The 27,943-nt window shown below is 45.2% G+C and overlaps 1 protein-coding gene across 2 annotated transcripts in view; it reads left to right on the plus strand.

The window, feature by feature from the left end:
- LOC148513760 (uncharacterized) overlaps positions 1-27,943 on the plus strand; it is a 98,725-nt gene that overhangs the window by 19,115 nt on the left and 51,667 nt on the right. The window contains exons 2-4 of one of the 2 annotated variants that reach the window (XM_088481407.1): positions 2,403-2,459; positions 17,593-17,727; positions 27,568-27,663. In XM_088481407.1, the coding sequence (XP_088337533.1) occupies positions 2,413-2,459; positions 17,593-17,727; positions 27,568-27,663 (278 nt within the window). In that variant the 5' untranslated portion in view covers positions 2,403-2,412. Of the gene's footprint in view, positions 1-2,402; positions 2,460-15,434; positions 15,484-17,592; positions 17,728-27,567; positions 27,664-27,943 lie in introns of those variants that run through there. The other variant, XM_088481408.1, reaches the window with a different exon arrangement.

A 27,943-nucleotide genomic window follows, 5' to 3' on the forward strand; every position in this document is an offset into this window, starting at 1 on the left:
CAATTCACAAAGACAGAAAAAAAAGAACAATATTTTAATTGTTTGTGTAGCACACTTTGAGGGTGTCACCACCCTTTAACAGACAGACACACGCTTGTCGCTGCTGCTTTGAGGATGCAGGTGGAATCTAGACGGGATTTGGAACCGAGGACACACTACCTCCATCAATTGTCTAAATCCCACTGCACTAATGTCGGATACCGGACGCACGTCTAACACCAACATAGCAGTCAAGGCCTCAGTTATACGTTTTGCTTCAGGATGACTGCTGTCGTACTTCATCCTCATCGCTAGGGACTGTTGGAGGGTCAATTGTTTAGTAAAAGTAGTGATGTTCCTACTTCCTCTCTGGGATGATGAACAACTCCCAGCAGCAGCAACAGCACTAGGAGGAAGAGGTTCTTGATCTTTCCCTATTTTATTTTTATCGGAGAAAGTTTGGTCCTCCATTTATGTTATATTGATATATATATACGTGCCGCTAAAGCGCACACAAACACAGAAAATATTATTTTATTTTTGCTGGAGAGTAGTGCACTTTGTGGGTTACACCACCCTTTAAGAAATGAGCCAGCCGGCCCTTTACTTATGACACAGGCGCACGCTTGGCACTACTTTGTTGATGCACGTGCGGCTACTGCGCACACAATTCACAAACACAGAAAATAATTTTTTTTTGGTTTGGACTGGAGTGTACTTTCGGGGGTTACAGCACCCTTTAACGGTCAAGCAAGCCGGCCCTTTACTTATGACACAGGCGCACGCTTGGCACTACTTTGTTGATGCACGTGCGGCTACTGCGCACACAATTCACAAACACAGAAAATATTTTTTTTTTAGGTTTGGACTGGAGTGTACTTTCGGTGGTTACAGCACCCTTAACGGTCAAGCCAGCCGGCCCTTTACTTATGACACAGGCGCACGCTTGGCACTACTTTGTTGATGCACGTGCGGCTACTGCGCACACAATTCACAAACACAGAAAATAATTTTTTTTTTGGTTTGGACTGGAGTGTACTTTCGGGGGTTACAGCACCCTTAACAGTCAAGCCAGCCGGCCCTTTACTTATGACACAGGCGCACGCTTGGCACTACTTTGTTGATGCACGTGCGGCTACTGCGCACACAATTCACAAACACAGAAAATAATTTTTTTTTTGGTTTGGACTGGAGTGTACTTTCGGGGGTTACAGCACCCTTAACGGTCAAGCCAGCTGGCCCTTTACTTATGACACAGGCGCACGCTTGGCACTACTTTGTTGATGCACGTGCGGCTACTGCGCACACAATTCACAAACACAGAAAATAATTTTTTTTTTGGTTTGGACTGGAGTGTACTTTCGGGGGTTACAGCACCCTTAACGGTCAAGCCAGCCGGCCCTTTACTTATGACACAGGCGCACGCTTGGCACTACTTTGTTGATGCACGTGCGGCTACTGCGCACACAATTCACAAACACAGAAAATAATTTTTTTTTTGGTTTGGACTGGAGTGTACTTTCGGGGGTTACAGCACCCTTAACGGTCAAGCCAGCCGGCCCTTTACTTATGACACAGGCGCACGCTTGGCACTACTTTGTTGATGCACGTGCGGCTACTGCGCACACAATTCACAAACACAGAAAATATATTATTTTTTTAGCACTTGGGGGGAGCACCCCTGATGGACAGAGCACCCCCTGGACAACACTACAGCACTCCTTTAGGACTGGGACACTGCACAGGACTTTGGAGTGGACACAGCCCCTATGGAGAACTGACTGCACAACACAGTCCAGCCAGCCCCTATGGACTTTGAAGTAGTGGACACAGCCCCTATTAACAACAGCAGCACAGCACAACACAGCCAGCCCCTATGGACTTTGAAGTAGTGGACAACAGCAGCACTACACTACACTACACTACACAGCCCTAACTCCCACCCTCCCTCTTCACTGTCCACAGCCGAGTGAGAAAATGGCGCCGACGCGGGTACCTTATATAGGATCCAAAACCTGCGAGACTCGGAAGGCGGGATGATGACGTTTTGCCTCGATTTCAGATCCGAGTCAGGCGGGAAAAGTCGAGCCTGACTCGGATCGGACTCGGATCGGGGGGGCTCGGGGGGGTTCGGATTTCAGAAATCCGAACCCGCTCACCCCTAATTTATACCCATGTTTGTCTTTGATAAATCTCCATGTTTAAAAATCATGGGAAACTCTCACAGGAATGCAATCTTGGACAGACACGATTCTTAGTAAATTTACCCCTTGGAGTCTTGGACTAGTCAGTATAGTATAGGGTATCCCTAGTTGGTAAGGGGTTGATTATTTCAAATGATACAGCTGATTACTGTATATAATTTGCCATTTACTTCCATAAAAACTGTCTTCAATTACAAAATGTTGTTATGACTATCATAGAAACAAGACAATGGCTTCAATCAAATCTAGAGAGACCTGGGCAGATCTCCAGGAAAGGTAATTAGTGCAAATGTTTTTCTTCATCATGAAGCACAATCAAAGAGTCATAATATGTTGCAATAATAGAAAAGACATTAGGACAGCCACTGGGATTTTATACTTGTCCACGTCGCTACTATGGGCCATATTCAATTTGGAGGGAAAAGACCGTTATCGCCGATTATGTCATTTTCGCCATTTTCACTTATCCCCATATTCAATGTAAAAGACTGTTCGCAGGTGCGAAAAGTCTTTGTAAAAAAAACAGGGATAAGTTTTCACCACTGCATAGGTTGCGAAAAAAAGTGCAGAATTGGGGTTTTGAGGTGTAGAATTAAAAAAAGTACCCTGCAGCCTTTAGAATGTCACCTAGGACACCCCAAAAAAAGTGGTATCATTTTGGGGGCGAAAAAAAAAATTGGGGGACAAACTTAAAAACTAGCAAAATTGACTCAGGAGGGATCCCCAAGTATGCGGCAGGTGTTTTCTAGAATGCAGGTGGTTGCGGCAGGTGGATTTTTGAAGAATTTTGAAAAATCATTTTAGGGACTTAAAAAATGCTTGCACCCATTTTCATGTACCCCAAATTTGATGGGACTAGTAATTTTTTCAAAAAAATAAAGCTAAATGCTAGTCTTCACCACTTCTTCAAAGACGCATTTATGCACCTGCCGCTGCTGTTTAAAAACCCCAATTACCTTCAGCAGGCCAAATCGGGGGTACCCATATTAATCCCCCATGTCAGACCATCTTTTGGGGAGTGACAAGCTGATTTCCGCTAAAGTGATATGACTTTTTGATACTTACCTTTCTGCCGGGTCCCGTTTTCGCCGAATCCTAATTGAATATTGGGATAAGCGGGCAATCGCCCAATACTTTATCACCTGCAAAAATAGCGATGATGGTGAAAAGTCCAACCTCTGACTTTTCGCTTCAAATTTAATACAGGCCTGTGTGCAATAATCTTCTCATTTAATATTTGAGTTTAGACTTTTTGGGATCATTAATTCAAGTTAAGCCTATTCACAATCTGAAAAAGCTTTGTGACTATTTCACAATAAGTTAACATTTTGGCCCGTATTCAATTTGGAGCGAAAAGTCCGTTTCGGCTAAACTTTTTCGCCGATGACGCCATTTTCGCCGATTTCATTTATCTCTGTATTCAATTTCCCCGACTTTTTGCCGGTGCAAAAAGTTTGCGCATTGTAACCAGCGGAAAAGTATCGGCAATGGATGCCCGGCAGAAAAAAATGCAGAATTGGTGTTTTGGGGTGCAAACTTGCGGGGACCACTCTAAACCCTTTTTAAAACCCCCTTGACACTAACTGCGTCAAAAAACGCATCTGTTGCTGCCAGCCTATCACTGCCAGCAGGGGCGCCGAGAGTGGGGGGAGCGGGTACAGATTACCCAAACCCGCACCCCCCCTCACAGCAGCCCAGCACACAGCATGTGCTGAGCTGCAGTTGGAGACTGCTCATGGCTGCTGAGCAGCAACCTCAGCAGTCTCCTATGCCTGTGGGGGGGAGCGATCACACTGATCGCGCCCCCCCTGGCTTTTGGCAGGGCTGAGGGGGCTCTGAGCAACCCCCTCCCCAATAAGCAGCTCCGCAAAGCTTTTTTTGGGGGGGAAGGGGGCGTGGCCATGCCTCCCGTGATTATGCCATGCCCCCTGTTACCCGGGCACGCCGCGGCTCTTAGCGGGCCTGACTGCCAGTGATGGGATTCTCTGTCATGTACATGACACTTTCACCCGGCAGTTTCTAGAAGGCTTCGCTGAAGACGGAAAGGCTCCTGCCAGGTCCCCATTGTCCGCAAAGGGGACCCTATCACTCTCACCAACTAAAGATGGCGTAAGCGATAGTGTCAAACACTGGTAATCTTAAATCTTATAATTTGAGCCCTATGTAGGCAAAAAAGAGGTGTTAAACTGGCCACATACCTAAGATTAGAATGAAATTCTGGAAATGTATGGGAGCAAATGACAATTGACCATTTGCTCCCAAACACCGGCAAACGGTCGTTCAGACAAATTAGTTAAATCCATTTGGCTTAACCAGTTTATACAGTAATCAGATTAGGTCGGCGTTACACTGATGCAATCTGAAAAAATGAAATCCAATTAGGATAAATACACTATGCAAAGTGATATGGATCAGTGCTACACCAAGTCAGCGCTGCAATAAATGTGATGGGGATTGAAATAAATATGCTGCACAGACTAATATAATCCAATATACTTGGTATATATTTATTTTTAAAAATCGGGGTCACAATGCCCTTATATGTTATTTTTAGAAATAAAGTGCACTGTTTGTGAGTGAATATAGATACCTATGAAAGAACCAGGACTGTAGTTATCAGTTAAAATATTAGTCTCAGAGTCAATGTCCTGGGTATATAATAGGTATTCTAATAGTAATTATGAAATGGTAGACTACTTTTAGTCACCAATGGTCTCTCTGATATACAGATGGTAAATGTCTGATGATGTACGCGGGGTGTTGTAAGATTGTGTCTGGCGGGGCGGCGTCCTGTATCCCCCAGGTGCACAAACTTACCCTCAGCGTCCTTTACTGCTCACCTCCGGGTGGGCGACGTCCACTTCTTCAGTCTTCTGCCTTCCGCTATGTCTGTCAGCGCGTGTGGATACACGCGCTGACTGGGAAGCAGAGTCCTCGCTGTGGGTCTGCGAGACTTCCAGGTAGTGAACTCTCGCGAGATCGTGCACTTGCCCGGGCTCAGCAGTTCCGTTGCGGTGGCTCAACTCGGCGCTGCAAGGAGACTTCAGGAGTGGGACTCGGCGATGTGTGTGATTATCTTGGATAAAACAACGGGTGTCCCCCCCGGGTAAGGACACCCGCTGTTCGACCGCAGCAAGCACGAATCACATACGACCCCTTAGAATCCTAGCGCGGGTTTTCCCATTTCTTTGTTTCTGGCTTAAGCAATTTGTCTGAATGACCGTTTCTGTCTGTTTTCCAACATTTGGAAGCAAATGGTCGATTGTTATTTGCTTCCATACATTACCACATTTGTTTTACCAGCCAGCCAGCCAGCCAAACTAGTTCTTTAGGTGTATGGCTAGCTTTAGGCTTAGCTGGATTAATTCAAGGACCAACTGAAAATAATATTACCTATGACAAGCTGGAATGAGGGCCTGATTCAGAGCCGCTCGAAAGCGGCCGCTCGTTTTCTCCGAGCGATGTTCGCACAACTGCGCATGCATATGGGTTGTAATGCGCATGTGCCAACCAGTCATTGCGGTCGGAAATCGAGCGCTCGCAAAATAGCGAGTGCCTGCTAATTTGAGTGACAGGATGAGGCGTTTGTGGGTGGTAACAGGGGAAGGTGCTTGAAAACGGGGAGTGGTGATCCGAACGCAGGCGTGCCAAACGGTTAAAACGGGCGTTTTAAGGGTGTGCATAATTAGCAAAGCAGCGTCATCGACCACGTCACTTCTTTGTTTCCTAGCCTGAACTGTTCGCATGATTGCGGTAGGATAAACCTACCACAAGCACTGCGAGCAGTTCAGATGCCTTTCGATGTACTCGATTAATCAAATAAATAGCGGAGATGACGTATGATGCGAGCGGCCAGGGGGCGTCTTTACAAAATAGCGAGCGCATGTTTCGTTCGCTCGCTCAGACATAGAGGCGTCAACAGACCGCAAAGAGCGAGCGCTCAATTTAAATAGCCGGCCCCTTTTTCTGACCGAGCGAGCGCAAATAGTGTCCGGCTCTGAATCAGGCCCTTAGTCCCAAAATCATCTTCATAGTTGCTGTAATAACAGAGAACACTATATTCTATGCTATGCATTTACATGTTGGTATATTAGTTTATCAAAATTAAAGATGTGCGCCAACCCCCGTGTTTTGGTTTTGGTTTTGGATCCAGATTCACTTTCGTATTTTGGTCTTGGTTTTAGTTTTGCAAAATCACCCTCACGGGTTTTGGTTTTGAATCCGTATTTTAAAAAAAAATAGAAAGAACAGCTAAAATTACATACTTTTGACCTGTTAGCATGCAATCATTAGCCTGTGTTTGGTTTTTAAATCTGAGTTCTGGACCATGGGAAGATCCAAATCGCGACTCTGTTCGACTCGGTACCCCAACATGATTCCAAACTCGGACTCAGAACCCCTAAATTCAATTGTTGCCGGTTCTCTGAGAACTGGACCAGCACATCTCTAATCAAAATACAGTAAAAAGCCTAACTATCATAGCAGTGTGTGGCTGCTATGCCATAGCCCCATTATATGGCTTTTTGCACAACTGGATGGTACATTGAGGCACTTAGAACATTTTGCTATGGCTCCACAAATGTCTGGTTATGCCCTTGATCAAGACAACAGCAGTCGTGTTCATGATTGGAAAATATATTACATGCATAATCTTACATGATAGATGCTGTAACATCTCAATCAGGAAAAATCATGGCAGTTAACCAGGGTTAGGAAGGACATGTGAAGAGCAGAACAATTAAATAAATATCTGTATAAATAATCCCATCAAATATACAGTAACTCAGATATGACTAATAGCTTAAAATAACACAATAGCATGATAATAACATACATTACACTAATGCAATTAAGCTATACAGGAATCACAATATGCTAATAAGCATCAAACGACATTGCCAGCACAGCTATTATAATGATAATGTGTGAAACAAGCATAAATCATAATACACTACTTGACACAGAGCAGATGCATTTAGATACAAGTCAGAATTGAAAACATATGTTTTGGAACAAAATAAGAAACATAATAAAACATGTTTTGGAACAAATTAAGAAATTAGTGAAATCTCCAAGAGAAAACTCAAATTTCATAGGCACCAACATGAAGGCTTGAAACTTTCTATGCAAAGTGCTGAAAGTTGTTGCTATAAGATAGAGAACTATGCACAATAAATGTTTCACAAAATGACATGACACTTGTCAGTGATTAATAAGCAGGTCCAGACCCCCCGAACCAACGGACTTTACATTCTTATTTAAACATTTTTTTTAATAGATATGGAGTACAGGATAATGCTCTTTTGGTATTTTTTGAAAATATGTTGCACACATTTAATCAATTAATAGCTTTGACTATTCCAGTGGTTCTCAAACTCAGGGCCTGATTCAGACCCGGTCGCAAGCGCTGAATGCTTGCAACCGGGTCGATGGTGGCCCAGAGCGCATGCGCACGACGGAGCCGGCTCCGTCGTGTGCATGCACGAGACCCGGAGAGCGACGGGCAAGCCGTCGCTTCAGGTCTAGCACCAAAGGGGGCGTGCTGTCGATGTTGAGTGACAGCATGCCCCCTTTGGTTGGCGGGCCGGGGGGGTGGCTGCCCAGATGGAGGCATTCCCATGAGAACACCTACCGTCCGGGGGCGACCCCACTGACATCACAAGTGATGTCAATGGGAGAGCTTTCGGCTCTGTTTGAACCGAAAACTCTATGGGGCTTGTGGCAACGAGACCCTACCACAAGGGTCTCGTCGCAAGCCCGATGGTCGCGATGGTCTTGACCATCGCGACCATCTTCCTGGCCGCTCTAAGAAAAAAAAAAGACCGGCCCTGTTTCAGAGCGAACACTCTGTCAGAGCGACCAGCTCTGAATCAGGGCCTCAGTCCTCAGGACCCCACACAGGTCACATTTTCCAGGTCACCCAGCAGGTATACAGGTGTAGTCATTACTCACTTAGACTTTAAAAGATTCACTTCCTACTGAAGTGAGCAGGATTCAGAGTTAATTGTCTGGAATCGCGGCACAATTGCCGGGAATCAAGGCTCCGTATGGAGGGACAGGGCTAAATGTCACAAAACTGCATAATTTAGTCAGGCCCCCTCCTCACGGTCCTGCGATTCCGATTACTGGGATGGGGCCTAATGGCATATGAACTGCTCAGCTGTGTCTCCACTCAGGGCATATCCCAGAGAGGGTATATTAAAAGTCAGTAAGTATGCCCAGTGCTAGTGTGCTTCTTTCAAAATGCCACTCACATGATCTAAGTGTTATTCTGTTTACTATGGGCCTCATGGGAATCCGTATGTAATACCGCAGTTTGATTACCGGCAGCGTCAAGGTCGACAGTGGAACAGATCCCAGCAGCGGCAGCCCGACTGCGCTGGAAATCCCGATCATCCCCAGGTAAGTATGAACTAACCTAACCTACCCCCCTAACCCTAATCCCCCCTCTAATTGCCTAAATCTAACCCCCCTTCCCCGCTGCATAAACCTAAGTCCCCTGGGGGGTGCCTAACCCTAACCTCCCCCCGGGAGTGCCTAACCCTAAGTCCCCCCCGGGAGCCCTAAACCTAACCCTCCCCTGCCCCCACGGCTGTCCGCGCTCGATCTGTGTCGTTGAATTGAGCGGCGTATACATCTAGACGCCGGTCATTTCATCCTCGCCGGGATATGACAGTCGGGAAGCTGGCTGTCGGTATAATGTCAGCCGGCTTCCCAATTGCATCCTGCCTCATTTAGCGTTAAACTATTTTATTCTAGAGAAGACTGCATACACCTGATGCTACATAAGTGACAAGTTTGGGGGTGTAGACATGTTTAATGGTAGTATTAGGATTAAATGTTGGTTTATGGAGTGAGCAAGAAGTGGGACCTTTTATGTTACTCAAAGGCTGGTGCTTAAAATGGCTTTCTCTTTGACTTAGGGATTCCCCTTCCATAACTCCTCAGTCTTGTCATGTGATGTTCTATGTTTGTTCACTTTGTTGTATCATTTGTTTGCGCTATTACTTTTCAGAAGGAGGCACAACTAGGCGTGAGGGCATTGCTTCTCAGCGGCCTATTGGGCATAAGTGGTAGTTACGGGGCAACTCCTTTCTGTGGGGTGAGTTGCCTCTGCCCTACAGGGGGACCTGTTCTTCTTTCTAGAATCTGGGACCAGTAGTACTTACCCAAAAATTGGGGGAGGGACTTTGCTGCCTTTAATTTATTAATTTCATTTTGCCTAGAGCAAGGAGCACAATCAGTTCTTGGCCACCAAATAAAAGGGGTCAATAAAACTTTTGGGGGCATCATCCACTCCCTTACATCCCTTCTTTTATTACACCATGTGGCATTGTGCTTCTCACCACACCTAATGCTGAGTGCCGCTGATAGTGGGTAAGTGGGGACTAATCATTAGTCCCCCCTGCTGTAGATGATCTTTGCACCCACAGAGATCAGCCTAACAGTGCTGGGGGGTAGACTAAGTAGTGCACTTTTAGTACATGCGCATGCACCCCACAGTGCTGTTTGCATGGCATTCTGGGTGTGATTTCATCAGTGATGACGGTGGTTACAGATTGCTACATCACTTCTTGGTGCAAGAGCAGCAGGAAGAAATCCATTCTCCACATGTGCACAACTGATTTCCTCTTTCACACATGGGGGACTCATTGTCACAAACGGTGCTAGAGACCTCCGCCTCAGACCCTTGCATCTTCCCATGCTCCTGTGCCATCGTGGTCCACAGTGCTGTCGGCCTGCTGCCCACGTGATTTCCGATGCTGGGCCTCCACTTGAGAATCGTCTGCAACATCCCCGCTGTTGCCTGTGTTCCTCTGCCGCAGATCCATGTGCGCACGGCGTGCCAGTGCACAAGTCTTCCGGACCAGGGGTGCAGCCATCTTGGTCCAGGTCAGGTGATACTCGTGCATCCAGTCACCAGCAGTCTCAAGTTGCCTCAGCCTATCCGCCTCTGCCTGCCGGTATAAAAGACCTCCTTGTAACACATGCTGGTTGCCAGTGCAACAATGACCATTGCTGCTGCATGACTTATGTTCCTGAGCTCCCTGTGTGAAACCTATGCTACTCCATTCAGCAGTCAAGTTCCAAGTTATTCAAGTTCAATCCACGCTACTCCATTCTGGAGTCAAGTTCCAAGTTATTCAAGTCAATCCACATTACTCCAGTCCAGATACAAGTTCCAAGTTAATCAAGTTCAATCCACATTACTCCAGTCCGGATACAAATTCCAAGTTATTCAAGTTCAATCCACATTACTCCAGTCCAGATACAAATTCCAAGTTCTTCAAGTTCTATATTCATATTGCGTTATCTCTGCACGGAGGACTATAGTATAACATCTTATTTCATAGTGTACTCTGTTGCTGTATGAGCAGAAACTATATTAAACCAGCTACTTTTAAACCACCTCTTGATTCAGGTGTCTCTGTCTCACACCCCAGTTCGTGTACACAACTCCAAATTCCCCAGGCCGTGACAGTTTGCACTGGCCACATGGACCCGTCTGGTACTCAGGACCCTGGACCTGAATCCACCCAGGATGTGTTGAATCGCCTGGGAAGACAGGAATCTGCTCAGGTGCAGTTGATGCAATACATTCAAGATGTTTCTACTCGCTTTTATAATACTCAAGCTCTTCTCTCAGGGATCTCTAGGACGGACCTCCTGTCCAATAATCCTGTTCCTGCATCCACTCCTTCAGCAGTCCCTCCTCCAGTACCCCATCTTCAGCTTTCTCCTCCTAGCAGATTCGATGGGAATCCACAGTTTTGCCGAGGTTTTCTAAACCAGTGCAAGATCCACTTTGAATTGTAAGCAGCAAACTTTCCCATTGCAAGAACTCGAGTGACATATATAATTTCATTATTAACCAGTGATGCCCTGGACTGGGTTTCTCCACTCTGAGAGAAGGCTGACCCAGTTCTCTCCAACTACACTGAGTTCGTTTCACCCTTTTCGAAAACCTGGTAGAACGAACTCTGCCTCCAATGATGTTTTACGTCTTCGTCAAGGCAGCAAGACGGTAAGCCAATATGTGATATTATTCTGTACTCTAGCATCAGAGCTAAGCTGAAATGAAGATGCCTTAACAGCAGTCTTTTGGAATGGATTGTCTGAAAGAATCAAAGATTATCTAGCTTCCCGTGAGTTGCCCACTTCATTGGATGGTCTGATTTCCCTATGTAATAAAGTCGACTTGCGACACAGAGAGCGAGTTACAGAGAGAAGTTGGTTTGACAGAGCCAAGGGTCGTCCTGTTCTACATGTTACTTCTTCTTCTCCTCCTGATGAACCCATGCAAGTGACTCGCTCCCTGCTGACTACTGAAGAACGTCAGAGAAGACGTCTAGGAAATCTCTGTTTATACTGTGCTTCTCTGCAGCATTATTTCAAGTCTTGTCCTTCCCGTCCAGGTAACGCCCTCTTCTATGATAGAGTGGTTAAGTTAGGAGTATCCATGGAATCACATGAGAAAACTGATCCTACCCTCATTGCTTTGTTGGAGGTGAACCAAGTCTATTTAAGTGTTCCTGCTCTGCTTGACTCAGGAGCTGCCGGGAATTTCCTCACTGCGGACTTCGTTCACAGATATTGCATAACCACTGAATGACATCCAGTGTCCTTAATGGCTATAGATGGTAGTCGAATTGCCATTGGAAGAATTACACATCGCACCCAGTCTTTGAAGCTCAGAGTTGGGGCGCTCCATGTAGAAAGTTTGTCTTATCTTGTGATTCCTAAAGCCTCTCACAAATGAATTCTGGGCCTCCCATGGCTTCAAAGACATAATCCTCGTATTGATTGGGCTTCTTTACAGATTACTGCCTGGAGTCCATTTTGCTTTCAGAATTGTCTTCCTCAAGTGGTTCACCTACAAAAATCCCTTGTGAAACCTCTAGAAGGTCTCCCCGAAGTCTATCAAGCTTTTTGTGATGTGTTCAGCAAGCAGGGTGCTAACACTTTCCCTCCTCATCATGAATGGGACTGTCTTATCGACCTAGTTCCAGGAAAGACTCCACCACATGGACAAACCTACCCCTTTCATTGCCTGAGACTCAAGCCATGTCTGAGTATATCAAAGAAAACCTGGAGAAAGGGTTTATTCATCCTTCCACCTCGCCAGCCGGAGTGGGGTTCTCTTTTGTGAAGAAAAAAGACGGTGGTCTTTGCCCCTGCATCGACTCCCAAGGACTGAATGATATTACCGTCAAGAATTGGTATCCGCTCCCGCTTATAACTGAACTCTTTGATAAAGTGAAGGGTGCCTCCATCTTTACCAAGCTCGATCTAAGGGGAGCATATAATCTGATCCTTATATGTGATGGTGACGAATGGAAGACAGCATTAAACACCAGGGATGGGCACTATGAATATTTGGTCATGCCCTTCGACCTCACTAATGCTGTCTGCCAGCATTTTGTCAACAAGATTTTCAGAGTCCTTCTCTACAAGTCAGTCGTAGTCTATCTAGACAACATTTTAATCTACTCTCAAGATCTCCAGTCACATCGCTCTCAAGTTAAAGAAGTCCTTCTTCAGTTAAGAAGAAATCTACATTTTTGCACACTAGATAAGTGTACGTTTGAGACCCCGACCATTCCATTCCTTGGATATATAATTTCTGGAACCAGACTTCAAATGGATCCACAGAAATTACAGGCTATTCTTGACTGGTTATTGCCTATCACGTTAAAGTCCATTCAGCAATTCTTAGGCTTTGAGAACTACTATCGCAAGCTTGTTAATGGGTTCTCTTCCCTGGTTGCTCCTATTACAGTTCTTACCCAGAAAGGAGCGAACCCCAGTATATGGTCTCCATAAGCTACCACTGCATTCCATCATTTGAAGCAAGCCTTCATCTCAGCACCCATATGGAAACAACCTGATTTGACTCACCCCTTCATTCTGGAAGACAAAGGCTGATGCCTTATCTCGCTCTTTGAACTCAGAACAAGATCAAGTCCAAGAACTCTCTCCTCCAATTCTAGAACCTACGTCATTTGCTTCTACTAAGCTCAGTCCTGACCCTGCTCGTGGAAAAACTTTTGTTTCACCAGATCTACATAAGAAATTACTCCATTAGGCACATGCTTCTCAATTTTCTGGACACACTGGTGTGGAGAAGACTGTCAAGTTTATTCAGGGGTCCTATTGGTGGCCTACCCTAAAAGCGGACGTACAAGACTTCGTTGCTTCCTGTAATGTGCCCAACACAAGATTTCCAGAGGAACATCTCCTGGTCTGCTGCATCCATTAGCTGTTCCTCAACAGCCTTGGTACCATTTATCCATGGACTTTATCACAGACCTGCTGCCATATCAGGGTCACTATACCATCTGGGTCATCGTTGACATGATCTCCAAAATGGCTCTCTTCATTCCCCTGACAGGTCTGCCATCTGCATCTCAGCTTGCACAACTCTTTATTAAATTTCCTGTTTACACGGCCTTCCCCAAGAAATTATCTCTGACAGAGGAGTCCAGTTTGTGGCAAAATTCTGGACATTCCTATGCTCAACCCCTCAAGTGAAACTCAAGTATTCCACAGCCTATCATCCTCAGACTAATGGGTAAACGGAGATGGTGAACCAAGATCTTGAACAGTTCCTTCGCTTGTTTATTTAATCTTCTCAAGACGATTGGCTGAAGCTTCTGCCATGGGCTGAGTTTGCCCAAAATGATCGTTACCACTCCTCCACTGAGAATACACCATTCTATACTGTTTACGGTCATCATCCTCATTTGCCTGGATTTCCATTACTGCCAGTTATTGACGTACCAGCTGTTAAAGATACTCTTCAACATCTCACAGCTATCTGGGATAAGGTTCATTCTTTGCTGCTGAAGGCATCTGTGTGCTACAAAAAATTTGCAGATCGAAAGAGATGGCGCACTCCAAAGTTCCAAGTATGGTTGTCTACTTGGAACCTCAGACTCCGGATTCCATCCATGAAGTTTGCTCCGCGATATATTGGCCCGTTTCCTGTAGAAAGAATGATCAATCCTGTGGCTGCCAAATTTAAATTACCTTCTGTTCTATGAATTCCTAATTCTTTCCATGTGTCACTTTTAAAGCCGTTGATCTTGAATAGATTCCAGAGAGTTCTTTCCAAGTCTCCTTGTGTCCATACTCAACGTGGACAAGAACTCGAAGTCAAAAAGATCCTGGATTCTACCTGTCATTACGGTTTACTCCAATATCTCACTGATTGGAAGGGCTATGGTCCAGAAGAGAGGATGTGGATTTTTGCTACCGATGTTCATACTCCTCATCTCATTAAGAGCTTCCATTCCAAATTTCCTCACAAACCGAGGAAGTGTCTGGAGTCCACTTTTAAAAGGGGGGGTACTGTCAAAAACTGTGCTAGAGACCTCCTCCTCAGACCCCTGCATCTTCCCATGCGCCTGTGCCATGGCGGTCCACGGTGCCACTGGTCTGCTACCCGCATGATTTCCGATGCTGGGCCTCCACTTGAGAATCATCTGTAACATCCCCGCTGTTGCCTGTGTTCCTCTGCCACAGATCCATGTGCGCATGGCGTGCCAGTACACAAGTCTTCCGGACCATGGGTGCAGCCATCTTGGTCCAGGTCGGGTGATACTCGTGCATCCAGTCACCAGCAGTCTCAAGTTGCCTCAGCCTATCCGCCTCAGCCTGCCGGTATAAAAGACCTCCTTGTAACACATGCTGGTTGCCAGTGCAACAATGTCCATTGCTGCTGCATGACTTATGTTCCTGAGCTCCCTGTGTGAAACCTATGCTACTCCATTCAGCAGTCAAGTTCCAAGTTATTCAAGTTCAATCCACGCTACTCCATTCTGGAGTCAAGTTCCAAGTTATTCAAGTTCAATCCACATTACTCCAGTCCGGATACAAGTTCCAAGTTAATCAAGTTCAATCCACATTACTCCAGTCCGGATACAAATTCCAAGTTAATCAAGTTCAATCCACATTACTCCAGTCCGGATACAAATTCCAAGTTATTCAAGTTCAATCCACATTACTCCAGTCCGGATACAAATTCCAAGTTCTTCGAGTTCTATTTTCATATTGCGTTATCTCTGCACGGAGGACTACAGTGTAACATCTTATTTCATAGTCTTCTCTATTGCTGTATGAGCAGAAATTATATTAAACCATCTACTTTTAAACCACCTCTTGATTCAGGTGTCTCTGTCTCACACCCCAGTTCGGGTACACAACTCCACGTTCCCCAGGCCGTGACACTCATCAGGATGGCATGGTCACAATGGATGTGAAATTTCAAAGAAAGCCCAGTTGGCTGTGGTTGTGCCAGGTAAGTGGTTAAATAGCAAAGTAAGTACCTTTTATCCATGCAACTAATAGTCATTTTCTTAGATATCTTTCAATAAATTGTCTCCTTTACAAAATATGCCATGTGAAGACAGATTGGGAGGACGGGGAGGAGTTCACACTAAACAAAGTACACAGAGCTCAAAGCCTAACTGCTCACTACATCATGTACTGTACCATGTTACTGGCTGCCATTGTAGTCCATGATACAAAGCAGAGTTATAAATCATTAATAGTAGCCTAAAGAAACAAGTCAAGGGAAAATAGTAAATACCAACATTCTCCTTATATCATGCCACAGTGAGTTAGGTTTACAATAGCAATAATAATTTATTTTGGATTGCTGCTTTAAGCAACGGAATAGTAATTAATTAAAAACACCCTGACAGTTAGTAATTTAATAGTAAGGATTATGAACACATGAATATATAGCAACAATGGAAATTAATGAAAAACACAATCAGCTGGAAGGAATAATCCACAGTTAGCCAATGACAAGCCAGCCAGTGAGAAATGGCAAGCTAATGCTGGTGATTATCATCAGTAGGTGCAGTATTTTACACTAGCTTTCCAGCCCTCATAAGATATACAGTATATGCATCTGCTTCTAGGTATAACCAAGTTGCATTTAGGAGAGGATGCCAATACTGTACTTGGCCTATGTTTTCAAGCACCTTTTCTCCCCTCTGTTCTACCTCTCTGTCATAAGTGATTATGCACCTGAATAGACATATGAACATAAGTGTCCGTATGCATGTATGGTACAGAAATGCTGCTTTTATGCAAAAAGGCCTCTTTATCTATATGAATCCCTATACATGTCTAAGGTTCAAATTGTAGAATTTTTATTTTTTTTAATTGTTGTGTTCACATATTTTAAATGTACATATTAGGGTACAATATTCCATGGGTGACTGATGCAAAGGTTTTGTCCCTTTATCAAACTTGGCGGCTTATATAATAGGTTGTGAGCTGCAGCCGCTGCAGGAACTCCTGCGAGTCCTCCCGTACTTTGCAAAAGCCTATAAAATGATTGCCGCTTTAAAAATATGGGAAGACTCAAAGGATTTCCCGCAGCTGCTGCTGCAGCTCACAACCTATTATATAAACCCCTTGGGGTCAGGAAGGAATCCTTTCTCTTGAGGTTTCATATTTATCTGACACATTGGGCATTTTGGGGGTCATTCAGACCCGCTCGCGAGCGGCAGTACGCTCGCAAGCGAGTCGATGTTCCCCACTGCGCATGCGCACGACGGAGGGAGCTCCGTCGTGCGCATGCGCGAGACCCAGGGTGCGACGGGCTTTCCATCGCTCCGGGTCTCGCACCAAAGGGGGCGTGCTGTCGATGTTGATTGACAGCACGACCCCTTTGGTGGGCGTGCCTGCCAGACGGAGGCGTTCCCATGGGAACGCCTACCGTCTGAAGCCGGCCCCACTGACATCACTAGTGATGTCAGTGGGAGTGATTTTGGCTCTGATAGAGCCAAAATCACTCCAGGGCTTGTGGCAGGGAGACCCTACCGCAGGGTCTCCGTCGCAAGTCCGATGGTAGCGATGGTCAAGACCATCGCGACCATCATCATGGACGCTCGCTATAGCTGTGGGTGGTCACCCACAGCTATACGAGCGTCCAGGAGGCCGCTCCATTTTCATGGAGGAGGGCCCTGATTCAGAGCGAGCGCTCTGGTCAGAGCGTTCAGCTCTGAATCAGGCCCTTTATCTTGCCTTTCTAAGTACAGATGTGTCCTGCTACATCTTTGCTGTGTATGCAGCAAATCGTGCAATGCATAGCATGAGGTGTGCGCCTGCGAGCGGATATGGGCACTGCGTTTGCACCCACGCCTCCATTGGATTGCATGGTGCGATCGCAGTGCACGCCATAGTATACGGTAGTGAATGCTGCTGCGGATAATCGCATGAAGCGATGCATGCATACGTTTTTAGCGCAATCAGCAAAGGTAGCAGAACACATCTGTATCAACCCAATCTATGAAAGTTTAATGTCTATGAACCTTTGCCTTTTTTCAACCTTACTATAATTACCAGTATAACGTATAAAAAGTTCTAAAAATCCAATTTTATATTTTCACAGCCTAACACGTGTGCGACAACAATATGGACTTTTGCCCCGAGCCGGGTGGGATGATCTGATTGCAATGGCCTCTTATGAAAAGGCTGTTTCATCTAAGCACAGGAATAAAACGCTGCCCAGGCCATTCCTGCCAAGGTAGGAATAAATTATGGATATATGTTGCAAAAAGATTACACCCATATGCATTATAGAAATCAATGCTTTATTATATTTTAAAATCATCAGATTGATACGCTTATTAATATTATGTAATGGTTCTGTTGGGGTGAAATCGGCCAGAATCGGCATTTGGTTCTGCATGGCCATTTTAGGTATTCAGCAATATTTATTTCCCTGTACTTTTTCGTTGTGCAACCAACAATTTTAATAAACCATACATACAGTACATACTTACCACCTCTCCCTGATTGTCAGGGAGACTCCCTGAAATAGTAGCAATCTCCCTGACTCCCTGAAGAGTCTAGTAATCTCCCTGATTGCAGCTTAAACCCATTATCTTGCTGTTATATACTTAGTAAATAAAGAAATCAGAGATATATACATTCAAGTGAGATCATCAGTGCCATTTCACTGCATTGGCTTTAAAGCACAATGACCCCTATGGCTACATGCATTTACATACAAAATTTCTCGTGGCCTGTTATATGGAACCCACTGTAAAACACGATACATGAGCAAACCCTGAAAAGTATCAGTGTGTTTTCACCAACATGTAGAGCTTACTAACTGCTTTGGGGCTCATTAACATTTGGATGTAAGTCATTTTATGGCAAGTCTCTCAGATGTAGCTGTGCACGCCCACTTTACCGCCAAGCTCATAGGTGCTGCTATCACTATCTCCCTGAAATGCTTTTTCAAAAGTAGGCAAGTATGCCGTACATAGGTTGCACCAAATGTTTTTTACAAACTGACAGCTGACAGAAGATGAGCTTTTAAGAGACAAGGGCCCTCATTCAGAGGCGGTCGGAGAATGCAAGCGGTCGCTCAGAAACTGGGCGGCCACTTGCATCCTGACCGGCCGCCTCTGTTTCGGTCGTTAGGCAGTGGGTTTACACCCACAGCTCTAACGACCGCTAGGGTGATGGTCACGATGGTCATAGACCATCGCGACCATTGGGGCTTACGACGAGACCCTAGAGTAGGGTCTCACTTGTCGTAAGCACCGGAGAGCTTCTGGCTCTGTCAGAGCCGGAAGCTCTCCTCCGTTTGGGCTGCCACGCCCCCGGCCTGCCTTCCAAACGGGGCGAGCTGACAATCAACATCGACAGCTCGCCCCCTTTGGAAAGAGGCCCGCTACGACCGGCGCTGTCGGTCGTAGCGGGTCTCACGCATGCGCACGAAGGAGCCGGCTCCCTCGTGCGCATGCGCACTGGACAAACATCGAGGCGGCCGTGCAGTCGTAGACCGTATGGCCGCCTCTAAATGAAGCCCAAACTGTGGTGTGAAAATGATGTCTATAATTTATGTACTTTACATTTTTAATGGTTACATTACATTAATACAGTATTTTCTCTATAGAGTCTTTAATGTAAAGTTTTAATTTCGTTGAGTTGATCTTTTTTTTTCTATCTTTTGGAAACAATTTAAGAAAGCCTGATAGTAATTTTCTTTCAAGTTCAAATCAATATTATTTTGCTTCATTGTAGCGGGGCCCATAGGCTGGTGCCTACTCTGCCTATTTGGCAATCCACTACTGACTATGGATATATAGATTCAGACACAAACTTGATGTTTGAGCATTTATACATAATTGCCACAGCAAGTATACTTTATAATAGTGTATGACACAGAGTTATCGTATATTACTAACCGAAATGTAAATTTTTTTTATCAGAGTGATAGCTTTCACTCTTCTTGGTGTCATGTTTCATCAGAATAAAAGTCTTCAATTATCCAGCACTCTCTAGTGTCCTTAAACAAATGACATTTGTATTTCATCATAAGTCCTCTTTGAGATTAAGTAGGTTGAATATAAGATTGAGCCATTTGTGACTTATGCTATAATACACCAAGTAATTTATTATTTTCTGCATAACAAGACTGATCTGTTCGGTCCTAGATTTAGAGCAGTATCCAATTAGCCCCAAACATGGGCCTGATTCAGACCCGCTCGCAAGCGCTTGATCGACAGCTCGCTCCGTTTTGTAGGCATGGTGGGGGGGTGGCTTCACAAACGGAGGCGGTCCCATGCGAACGCCTGCCATTTGTGGGCGGCCCCACTGACATCACCAGTGATGTCAGTGTGAGAGCTTCCGACTCTATTAGAGCCAGGAGCTCTCTGGGGCTTGCGGCCACGAGACCCTACCACAAGGGTCTCGTTTCAAGCCCTGATAGTCGCAATGTTCTTGACCATCGCGACCATCATCCTGGCTGCATGCAATAGCTGTGTGTGGCTGCAAAAAAAAAAAATGCACTGATTCAGAGCGAGCGTCCGTCTCTGAATCAGGCCCATTGTTCGGGCGCTAATTGATCCCCGCGATCGGTGTAAAAACAGGGATTTTTTGCAGATTATCCCCTATTTTCGGCAATGTTTTTTTCACCCTATCCTATTATTTTGGTCAAAATAATAGGATAGTTCTCCCGCAAACACATAGGAGCCGCGATAGGCTCGCGGACCTATGTGTTTTTGCCTTTTTTTTTAATGAAAAAATGTCACTTATCGTGGATTATTTTTCGGGACACATCAGGTCCTGAAAAAAAAGCCCTGATAAGTACCAGTGTCGGGCCGACTTCGGGCTAATTGGATAGCCCCGGGCGAGGTAACTAGCCGCAGTATTTACCGTGGCTAATTGGATACCCCCCCGTAGTGTCTGGAATTGTTAAAAAAAACCTCCCTATTTTCCCATGTTATTATTATTTTGCTTTCCAAGTTACCAGTATATGATTTTTAAGGTATATCAATAAAGTTTGTTGTGTTTTAATAGTACAGTCAGTGCATCTTTTAAAAATTAGTCTTCTTTTTTGTTATTGTTCTGAGTGTACAAACCATGGCCCCCTTTACCAATGAAGGCAAATACCAGCGGAATTTTTCATTTAATATCTCTGTTCATAGCAAATGTACCTAGTTTATACTAGAGATATGCGCTGACCCCTGTTTTTGGTTTTTTAGTTTTTGCAAAACCACCATTAAATGTTTTGGTTTGGGATTTCTTTAAAATTGATACAACCAGCAAAAATCATGTAACTAGGACCTGTTTTTATTTCTATAGTATTAACATCAATAACATTAATTTCCAGTAAATTTTGACCACCTCACAGCACCTGAAATCCCGGGGTGGGACTTAAATGCAACCAATTTATGCAAGATCTGGCTTTTAGATCTGAGTTGCGAATTCGGGGAGAAGACCTGGTCGGGACTCGGTTCTATGCAGAACCCAAAAGTGATCCAATCTGGGACTCGATTTGAATCTGGTGTGTTCAGCTTTCAGCAAAAGCGAACCGCTTATGTCTAGTTATACTAGTCGTCATGAGTGTCTACCTGGACTTATCCTGTACTAGGTACAAATGTTTACATGACTTTTATCCACCGATGCTCTGCATTTTTTTGAACTGTGATTGGTTTGCACTTTATATACTGATATGTCTGCACTGTTTCTTTTTATGCAGTTTGGAAGGTGATGCAGACCTGTTGTGGCACCACATAAAGGATAATAAGAATACAAAAGATACATCTACAAACAGACATAGGCCGGCATCCAATTAGCCACGGTAAATTACCGTGGCTAATTACCAAACAAGGGGCCAGGGCTGCCATCAGAAATTATGGGGCCTGGGACTGACAAAATAGGCAGGGTGGGGAGGGGAGCAGTTTGTCAGAGGTGGGCATCACTGTGGATAATGTGTGTGAACAGCGTGATGGTGAGGGTGTGATCAGCGTGAGGGTGAGGTGGAGCCGTGGGAGGGTTAAAGTGTGAGAGCAGGGTGAGGATGTGAGAGCAGGGTGAGGATGTGGGTGTGAGAGCAGGGTGAGGTTGAAGGTGTGATAGGAGGCTGAGCGTATGGGTGTGAGAGCAGGGTGTGGGTGTGAGAGCAGGGTGAGGGTGTGAGAGTAGGGTGAGGGTGCGAGAGCAGGGTGAGGTTGCGAGGGCAGGGTGAGGGTGTGATAGGAGGCTGAGGATGTGGGTCTGAGAGCAGGGTGAGAGTGTGAGAGCATACTGAGGGTGTTAGAGCAGGGTGAGGGTGTGGGTGTGAGAGCAGGGTGAGGGTGTGAGAGCAGGGTGAGGTTGTGAGAGCAGACTGAGGGTGTGAGGGAAGGGTGTGGGTGTGAGAGCAGGGTGAGGGTGTGAGGGCAGGGTGTCGGTGTGAGAGCAGGGTGAGGGTGTGAGAGCAGACTGAGGGTGTAAAAACTGGAGTCTATGTACCTGGTTTGTCTCCCACCTCTCCTGCTCCTGCCCGTCCTTCCTCTGCATGCGGTGGCTGTAGATAGCTTCTCCGCCCGCAACTGCTGCTCTCTCTCTCTCCCTGGCTGCTGTCTTCCTTGCACAACCTCTCCAAACTGGCAGGCAGTTGTTGTACTGTGGCTCCTGCTCCAGTCATACCTCTCACATTTACCCGGACAGAGAGAGAGGGAGCCGGGGACAGGCAACAGCATTTTGAATATAGCACTGGCAGCAAGCCAATCAGAGCTTGCAGACCGGCAGCCAATCAGGAGCCGCAGCTGCTCCGGCTCCTGATTGGCTGCCGCTCCGCAAGCTCCGATCAGCTTGTGGCGGGCTCCAAATTGAAAATACCGCTGGCACTTGTCCACTCCGCTGCTACCTTGGCCCCCTTTCTGTCCGGGCCTGGGACTACAGTATAGTTCCGTCAGTCCTTCCCTGATGGCGGCCCTGCCTGTGGCTATCCAATTAGCCCCAATGTCAGCATTTATCAGGGATTTTGTTTCACCTGCCTAAGGCAGGCGAAAACGAATCCGTGATAAGGAGCCATTTTACTCCCGTTCGCGGCAGTGAAATTTCATAGGTCCGTGACTTTTCGCAGATCCTATGTGTTTTCGTGTGAAAAGCAGAACATTTTCGGACGTAAAAAATGGGGTTTAATTGGATACCATGAAAAACAATCGGCGAAAAATACCTGAAATTTGGCCAAAAAACCCAGTATATTCATGTGCTGGTCTGTATAGCCCACATTACTGTGAACCTATCCTCCCTGAATTTTTCCTATGTGACAAAGCATCTTCCCACCCCAATTCTGCCTTTTTCAGTCGCGATGCAAACAGAGGGCGGGATTCAATTCAATGCGTACTGAATAGCGCCGGGAGGGAGCACACGTAGCTATTCATTTCAGTGCGCTGTTATGTCGGAGAATGCTGGTTCCTGCGATTTAACCTGGGTGTTTAGGCACGAGAACCGGCATTCTCTGACTAAAGTGCCGGCTGTTAGCGGCGTGCTAAGCAGGAAATCAGCTGCGCGCCCGGCTCTTTTGTCTGATTTCTCCACGCATCCCCAGGGGGGTGCAAGAAGAAATCCTTAGCCCGCCCAAATCGCGCGTTGAATTGAATACCTGTGGGAGCTCCCTCCCACGGCTATTCAACATCGCTTTGAATTGAATTCCCCTTAGCGTGCATACTGTATGATTCTGTATAGCTGCATTGTGTGTGCTAATTTCCTGCATAAGCAGTGCAAGTTCACACAAGATACACTAAGCTAGAGGTCATACATTTAGCTCTATTTTAGCCCCTTTGTCATATTGTAGGTAAGTACCCTAAATCTGTGAGTCTCTGTGTGTGGTGAAGACAAAGTAAATATCAGAATGAACATGTTCTCCAAATCTGCTTGTAGCTGCAATATCATCTCCTTTGGAAACTTACAAACTCCCCTCTGCTGTTTTATATGCAGCCAGGAGCTTAGGAGAGAAAATGTATATTATTTGTATTTCTTAGCTGTCTGAGAACTTCCTGTCTGATATCTGCGTAGAACCGCGCTCCCTCCATTGTCTGACATTTTCATTATAGGGTCTTTCGTATTGTGTAATTCTTTTACGAAGTGTTTTGTTATTCTACCTTTGTTAAATGCTTGTGAACTATATGCATTTTGTTGAAATGACAATAAAAACAACATGGGAAGGATTAAAAACAACTGGTTCTGAAATACAGGAAATAAAGTAAACTGCCACAGTAAGCATCGTCTGTGCAATAATGGCATCTATCAATTTAGGCAGATTGTTGATTAGTGTTTCTTATGTGTTTGTATGCAACAATGTATTCTTGATAAAACTCTTCGTTACAAATTATAGGCTTGTTGCACAATGGGATTGTAGCCTAGTCACAACACGTGGATTTCCTCATTTTCCAACAATTGTTAAATTAATTGTTAAATGAATTAGATTGCGGGGATCATTCAGGATTGTGGAGAAGATTGTAGTTTCTAGGAATGCATCTGGCACAACTGCTAGTTATGGTACTAGAACGTCTGGTAATAATGAATTTTTAAGACACATACTGTAGTGGGCAGTGGCGTATCTATAATGGGTGCAGGGTGTGTGGTGGACTCAGTCCAGGGGGGCCCACACCGCGCACCATGACCCCATATAGTCTTAAACTTACCTGTCCGAAGTTCTGCTCTGCAGCGCCAAACCGGCACCGCAGAGTAGCAAAAATCAATGGGAAAATAATGGCGGCCATTTTCCCGGCATGCACAGTACTGCTGTCCCCGGGAAAATGGCGCTCGCGCATGCGCAGTAGATTCTGCCACTAAGCCAGAATCTACAGCCAATGCTGCACCGCGTCACTACCGGAGAGAAGAGGGGCCCTGCACTGAGTCTGCACATAGAAATATGAGCGGTCCAAAGGCGCCGTCCCTAGGATGGAAAGTACTGATCCCCTCTAAGTTTGGATGTTGGTAATACACCACTCTCAGAGAAGAAGAAGAACACAGTATACGATTATTCCACAATATACATAAACTCTGCTCTAGAAGGCGAAGACCTTTATCCAATTTACCTAATAACGGTGAGATACATTCACTAAAAGGTATCTTTAGTATTCACCCCTTTACTCAACCCATCTTTAAGAGACTCTTCCATGGTTTGGTGGAAGGTGACACTCTGAAATTTGGGCTCCTCACTAAAGTTGTCTGAAATAACAAAAATTATCTATTTCACGGTTTAGCCAAATGATTGCTCTATATTTGAAAGTCATTGTGACTTTTGCTTAGATTCAACAATAAAAAGGCAAAATGACCCTAGTGACCTGATTGATTGATAATGCTGGTGTTTTGTTAGTCTAAAACTTAAAAAAGTGTAGCATGCGTCACTCCCCAAACATAGATAATCTGGGCTGGTTCTCACTGTACCAATAATACCACAAATTGGGGATCCCCTTGCATAGTGCAAACCATGCTGATCTTCACAGGATTTGTGCCTCTATCAGGGTCTGCCTCCCATAGGCTTCTACCCCTGCATTGATATATGTTGGAGCTTTTTCCAACCCTCTGGGCTGTGGAGTCTATGAAAGTTAAACAGATTAGGGTCCACTGACTGCTCCCACCCCTGTGATCCTAAAATAATGTGTACAAATCCCCAAAGCCCCTGACCATTATACCAAACTAGTAAAATAAAATAAAGACACGTGCAATACAAGAAACGTTTAATAAAATAAAAGACTCCCCTATACGTGTGGCCTCCCTGTTTAAGTGGAAACCAGCAGCCTAAGGATGTATTAAATATTTTTGATGCAAGTATGCTGCACATTTTGTCAAATTATTTATTCAACAAGGCTGTTTCTTTGTAGCCTGGACCAGCACTGAGAGGGGTTTTTAAGATACTAATAGGCCAACGAACCTGAGTTATCACGGATCTCAACTGCATTAGCGTACACAGATTGGCAGTGTTCGCACGTCGGTCAGTATTGCGATCGCACTGTGATCATATACGCAGATACAAAGTAATCGCAGAGTGAGTTAGAGTGGTGATGTGGGAGTGGTTGGAGAAACGCAAGCGTGCCTGTCCATTTGAATGGGCGTTCCCTAAATTAGCCACTGCAACAGCATTCGCAGCTTGAGTACTCATTTCGTGCAACGAGAGTTGCAACTTCTGATCCAGGTCAGAGCATTAGGGGCCGATGTTACTCGATGTTACTGATGTATACACAGCATTGCAAAGTCTTACGAATGTGCGATAGTGGTAGTGGGCGTCTCTATGCTGGGTGAGAAGTTGCAGACATTAGCATAGTTTCGCAGCAAAACTGCTTGCGTAATCTCAGCTGCAATCACAATAGTGATCCGTAGTGAATCAGGGACAATGTGCAAAGTCACGATGAAGGGAGTGCAGCACTGGAGCCTGATAAGCCTTTTAAGTCCCCTACCTCCTGTCTTTAGATCAAGCCTCGGTGTAGAATGAGGTAACCAGAGTGACAATTGCAGCATGGGAGGTGGGGGGCAGTGACAAAAGCAGTGCTGATGGAAGTCACTTCTAATTTACTCATTTCCTGGGTTTTCAGTGGGCAGCATGGGACTTGGGTACCTGTTTGCATTGCACATTCTGCACCCATTGTTATTATACCACTGATCACTTGAGGAGCTCAATCAGAGCCGCTCGCTAAGATGCATACTCTCGCTGCTGCCGATGGTATGCAGTGTGCACATGCGTATGCATTGCAGTGCACATGCACATATCTTAGCAAAAGTTCACAATGCATTAGCTCGCTGCGCATAGACATCCCAGCACAGTGAGTGACAGGGGAAGCCATTTGTAGGTGGTAACAGGGACTGGCCATTAAAAACAGGGGGAGTGGAGGTGCAAACGCAGTTTTGCATGAGCATCTGAACTGCATTTTAGAGGTGTGTATATTAAAAAGACAGCATCATGGTACACGTCACCTGGCTTGTTTTTACACTGAAGTGCTCGCAGTGCTTGCGGCAGGGTATGGTCAACCTCAAGTGCTGCAATAGCATCCGATGTTACCCGATGTACCGATGGCTGCATACACTTCCTGAACATGACGTGCACAAGTGGGCATCTTAAAACAGGCTGGTGGGTGTCTGTATACACTATGTGATCGCTCTGTAAGAAATACTGGGCGTGCTAATGCATTGCTTTGTGATTGCACTGCCTACGCAATTTGCATACACATCATGCGAGCGGCTCTGAATCAGCTCCTGACATCTTTGGAGAATGAAGTGAACTTCTTACAGTCATTATGCTTATGGGACGACCCTCACAGGAAATAAAGGTAAAATTGCCACTGTTTGCCAAATTTTTGGAAAATATAAATTGACTCACAAATGATTTTACCATCATGCATCTCTCACATTTGTCTACAATTTAAAATTGTGCAAAACAATGCAGGATCACTTTGTCTAGTCCAGTGTTTCCCAAACCCAGTTTTCAATGCTCCCTCAAGGTGCGTACTGACTACACGAGAGTGGAACGACTGTACATTTACAACATTGTAATCGTACAATCGTTCATCACCCTATGCAGTGGCTAATGTGCCCACACTGAACGATATGTCGCTTCCCTCATTCCCGAACATGCACAACCTGTCGATATCGGCAGGGGCGGCCCCACTAACATCACGAGTGATGTCAGTGGGATAGGTTTCGGCTTTGTGAGAGCCAAAATCTCTCTGGGGCATGCGGCAACGAGACCCTACCACAAGGGTCTCATCGCAAGCCCGATGGTCGTGATGGTCTTGACCATCGCGACCATCTTCCTGGCCGCTCGCTATAGCTGTGGGTGGTTACCCACAGCTATGCGAGTAGCCAGGAGGCCGCTCTAAAAAACAAGAAGGCCGGCCCTGATTCAGAGCGAGCGCTCTGTCAGAGCGTCCGGCTCTGAATCAGGGCCTGAGTTTGGGAAACACTGGTCTAGTCAGTATGAAAATGAAAGATTTTAAATTTTGTAGTGTTACTAATAACATTAATTATGTACTTAACATTTTATATACCCATTCAAGAAAAAATAATATATATATTTCTATACACTTAGGATATTATGATAATTATTGGGGTTCTTGTAAAATCCAGACTTAATTTCCAGTCTTACAGATGTTGGTTCCATATCCAAATCTAGTTTCCAGACCAAAAAAGGGATCAAGCCACACACAGATCTACAACTGCCTAAGCAGCATGAGGGGTAAGTAACCTTTCCTCTTAATGTTTGTCATTTTAAAGAAACTAGCTTTTGCAAATGAATAAATATGTAAAATGAAATAATCGAAATATATGGTATAAATACATAGCAAAAGCTGTGAAAATTGCTCTAGTTCTACGTGGTGTTTCAGGTAGGAAAAATCTAGATGCAATGTTTGCTAAAACAGAAATTATGCCCGCACTCATAATGTACATATTTCCCATTATGATTAATTATTTGTAAATATTCAGTAGCTTTCAGTCTGGAAAATGGTTATCAGAAA

The sequence above is a fragment of the Taudactylus pleione genome, unplaced genomic scaffold, assembly GCF_031769625.1.
Source record: "Taudactylus pleione unplaced genomic scaffold, aTauple2 ptg000270l, whole genome shotgun sequence".
Classification (NCBI taxonomy): Eukaryota; Metazoa; Chordata; class Amphibia; order Anura; family Myobatrachidae; genus Taudactylus; species Taudactylus pleione.